The sequence below is a fragment of the Stegodyphus dumicola genome, chromosome X2 (genome assembly GCF_044657685.1).
Source record: "Stegodyphus dumicola isolate Sdum_Otavi_A_Nest chromosome X2, ASM4465768v1".
Classification (NCBI taxonomy): Eukaryota; Metazoa; Arthropoda; class Arachnida; order Araneae; family Eresidae; genus Stegodyphus; species Stegodyphus dumicola.
The window spans coordinates 30,217,053-30,221,359 of NC_140781.1; the positions used below are offsets into that span (position 1 = coordinate 30,217,053).

The following is a 4,307-nucleotide window of genomic DNA, read 5'->3' on the forward strand; positions in this document are numbered from 1 at the left end:
TGCAGCCAGCCCGTTCACGGGATTCAAACCTGAGACCGAACTACAAGTGTTCAGTGACTTTACCGATCGGCCGCTGCTAGGCCTCTTAATTACCAGCGCCCATTTATGCATCATGCTGCTTTTTATAGACACTGTAATAGCTTGTAACATAATAAAATGTTAAAATCAGAACAAAATTATATGTTAAAATCAGAACAAAATTATATTAGGTTTCTTAAATTATTCAGTTACCTATTTTATATTTAAAATTATACGAAATTTATATAATTATACAAAATTTGGCTTTTATAACTGCAGTGAGCATTGTTGCATTAATATAATTTTGTATTAATATTTTCATAATAAAACAAAACTTATTTAATTTCAATTAAAGATTAAAAATTATTTTTTAAGCAAATTATACCATGGCTTGTGGGTCCCCAAGAACACAGTAATGGGAAATGAAGCAACCATTCAGTGTTCTTTATTATCCACAGGGGGGGTTTCGCCTCTGCCGAAGGCTCATTGTTGCCCACTTTTGGTAATCTTTCATTTACATAGTGGCAAAGAAAATATTGAACCTAGAAATATCCTCACAACTTGACAAAGCTATCAGATGAAGAAGAGGGATGCCTTCGTGGAGGACTTTTATAGAGGTATAAAATCTGAAAAGTCATCCGAGTCACTGTCGCAAGATTCCGTTTCTTCTGAATCAGAATCAGAATCGCTGCTGCCAGTTTGAATTATTAATCCATCCACTATCTCTTCTAAAAGTTCGTCCTTGTCCCAATAATAATTTTCAAGTTTTTCTACGTGGTTGCAGTGCGCCTGCCATTCTTGAGAAGTGACTTCATCCAAAGCTTTTTGTGTTAAATTTTTCAAATTTTCCAAGCTTAAGTCCCCAGTCACATTCCTTTCCCTGATCAGTCTTTTAACTGATGACCAAACGTATTCAATTGCGTTTAGATCACAGTGGTAAGGAGGGAGACGCACAACATGATGCCCATTTTCCTTTATGATGTTGTCAATTTTATATATTACTTTTTTAGGACGATTGCATTCTATTAAGCTGAACAGTTCCGCTTTTCGCATTTTGGGATCGCAGCATATCGTCTTCTTCATCAGCCAATTTACAATTGTTTGCTTTGTAGCATATTTCGTGGGTGTCGGATCTTCAATTTTTGTGTGATACGGGGCATTATCCATGCATACCACACTTTGAGGTAGTAAATTTGGAAGAAGCTTTTCCAACACCCATTTTTCAAAATTTCCATAGTTCATTTGCCCATGGTAATCCCTGCTTTGAGCTGATGCTTTATAAATAAGTTGGGCACCTGGAATAAATCCTGCGGAAGAGCCAGCATGGACAACAATCAGTCTATTTTTGGAACTGACATTTATCTGTGCGCCCAAAACCGTATCATGCTGCCAACATTTCTTAAAAGTTAAATTGCTGTCAATCCATGTTTCATCGATGTAAACGATGTGGCGTCCACTTGCTCTGAGTTTCCTCATTTCGCGTAAATAATTGTTCCTCCAAAATACAATGTGAGGTCTTTCGATAAGAATTTTTCTTTTGTTAACACATTTCTTCCAGCGAAAATTCATCGAACGCAAAACTTTGCACAATGAGTCTTTTTGCCACGGGAAGTCTACTTTTTGCCCCAAGACAGGCAATAATTTCCGCACAGATGGCACTTTCTTTTCTTTGATGTAAAAGTCTTGTATAGTCTGCCGTATAACGCATTTGTCAAAATCGTCAATTTCGCACTTATGATTAGCAGGGCTTTTACGTTTCTTTCCAGGCGTATTTAGAAGTTGATCTTCCCCCATTGTTGATACTTCGCGCTTAATTTTTTTAATTGTATACTCCGATACTCCAGTAGCTTGCGACGTTCTCTTCAAAACTTGAGGAAGAGGAACTACTAAAGAGTTCGCCGAAGCTTCAGAAGCGCAAAATTCTGCGACATTGTACACGATTTGACGTGCCTGAGACTTTAAAGGTTGACCTTTCTTAAACTGGAAGGGCATTTTAAAAAATTGGCGATTAACAAAGCACTATGAAAATCAAGCTAAATAGAAGCAAATTTGAACAAATACCAGTACAAAAGATATAACAACGAGAATAAAAATAGCTAATAATAATAATATAAGGCTTAAGAAAAGATGCGTGCAGCTGGAATGAAACCAAGAAGACGAATGATAAACTCTTTTCCCTTCAGCCAACAGTCGCCAAAAATAAAATAACAATAAAGCAACCCTTGGTTCGTCCCTATTTGAAATATACTAGCCCTGTTGCTATAGCGACCGCCACCCGCCAGACACCGTGGCGGGAGGTGTTCTTACCGTAGACAGACAGTACATATAAGTAATAATGTAAATATTATTATAATTATTGCTATAGATAACATATAAATATGTGAAAGTTATTCGTTTTCTGTAATGGTGCAGCAAAATTGTAATTTATTTAATTTAAAAATTGGGGATTTAAAATTTTTCTGTGGCTTTTGAACTGCTATTCATTTTATTAGATAGTAATTTAAATGAATTAAAAATGCATTTGCATAATGTTTGGAAGCTCTGAAATATTTATAGTTTTAAGGAAAAATAATTTTTTATGTCTTTTAATTTGCTAAATTATATTTACTTTTGTTAGTGAATTATTTATATTTCTAAATCTTTTCATTCCTTTCATTCCTCTCCTTCTCAAACTGTAAAGACATTTTTATGTTAATAAATAACAGCCTTTTTATTTACTTATTTCAAAACTTTCTTTTTTGAGTGTATCCTAACAAATTATTACAATACAGTGTAAAAAGAAAAATGCACAAGATAACCTAAAAAACATGGCATAGAAAATTTCGTTAATATTTCTTAAAAAATAATATTTATTAAGTTATTAATCTTAACTGCAAATGAATATACGAATATAAAATACCTACCTTTCTAATAATAAATTAACAGTAGAGAAATTTGAGCATGCTCTCTCTTCATTCTTATTTCTGTAATTCTGAAAAGTCATTCGTCATCTTATAACGTATTTCTCCCGCCTTCTTAGCATGCCTTCGTGGTGTAGTGGTCTGCACGCTGGGCGCGTATTCAAGAGGTCCGTGGGTTTCCTCGCTCCTGGTTTAAAAAAAAAAAAAACCTAAAGTCTCTACAGTGGTGCCCGAACTAAAAGGGTGGTGAATGATGATTCTCCACAACCAGGAGTGGGCTATTGGATCCCCTAAAAACCCCAGTCACCTTTTAAAAGGGGGAGTATATGAGGTATTTCTCCCGCCTTCTTAGCGTGCCTTCATGCTGCGGTGGTTTGCATGCTGGGCGAGTGTTCAAGAGTTCTCCGGTTCGATTCCCGGCAAAGCCGTTGCTCATTTTTCATTTCTCCTGCTTATAAAGATACCTAATGTCTCTACACAGTTTGGAAGTAAAGGGGGCACGAGAGCCCACAGTCCTTTAACCTTTGACGTCAAACTGGTAGCTTCGTGGGAACGAAAATCTCCTGCCTTTTAGCTGTACAAAACTTTCATCTAGCTTAATAAGAGCTTTACCGTATTCAAACGAAAAATGAGTTTAAACAATAATATATTACAACTTAATTCTCAAATATTAACATTATAAATTTACTATTCACTGTAAACCAATATATTCACTATGAAATGTAAATTAATCCACAATTCCAAGTGTAAACTTTTCATTTTATGATTCTCAGGGACATGGATCATAATAAAGAGCAGATTTTTTGGGGTTATTATCAGTTCTCTTTTGGAACTTTACTTGAACTGAATTAAGGTGGTACGGAAGTAGTTTAAGGAAGATTCTACTGTTTACAGGAAAATTGGATGAATTAAAGTAATTTTAACGAATGAGTTTCTACGTGTAATTCAAATACGCATCTTCTATATGGTTTAAAAAATGGGCAAAAGTTTCGGTTGTCAATGAGGCACAATCACTTCATAAAATATGTGACTGACATTGTCTTATTCTGAAATACACACAATTTTTGTACTGTTATCATACTTTTGTAAATCTCAGAAATAAGAGCTCATGTATCTGCGAAATTATGTAACGCTGTTCATTTTTCATTTCTCCTGCTTCCAAAAAAAAAATACCTAATGTCTCTACAGTTGTGCCCGAACTAAAAGGGTGTTGGATGATGATTCTCCACACCCAGGAGTGGGCGACTGGGTCCCCTAAAAACCCTAGTCGCCCTTTAAAAGAGGAAGTATATTAGGTATTTCTTCCGCCTTCTTAGCATGTAGTGCTACGAAAACCACTATACTACGAAGGTATAGTGCAGACCACTATACCTTCGTAGTATAGTGGTC

General features: G+C 35.4%; 1 protein-coding gene across 1 annotated transcript; it reads right to left on the reverse strand.

Moving 5' to 3' along the window:
- Positions 1-517: 517 nt before the first annotated feature.
- LOC118181822 (uncharacterized) lies at positions 518-1,260 on the reverse strand. Its single transcript, XM_085808939.1, has one exon. It carries the CDS (start codon positions 1,258-1,260, stop codon positions 628-630), a length of 633 nt encoding a protein of 210 aa, XP_085665065.1. The 3' UTR covers positions 518-627.
- Between the last annotated feature and the right edge of the window lie 3,047 nt (positions 1,261-4,307).

Excerpts from the sequence above, each read along its gene's own strand:
- LOC118181822 (XM_085808939.1), bottom strand. The coding sequence starts at position 1,260 with ATGAACTATGGAAATTTTGAAAAATGGGTGTTGGAAAAGCTTCTTCCA.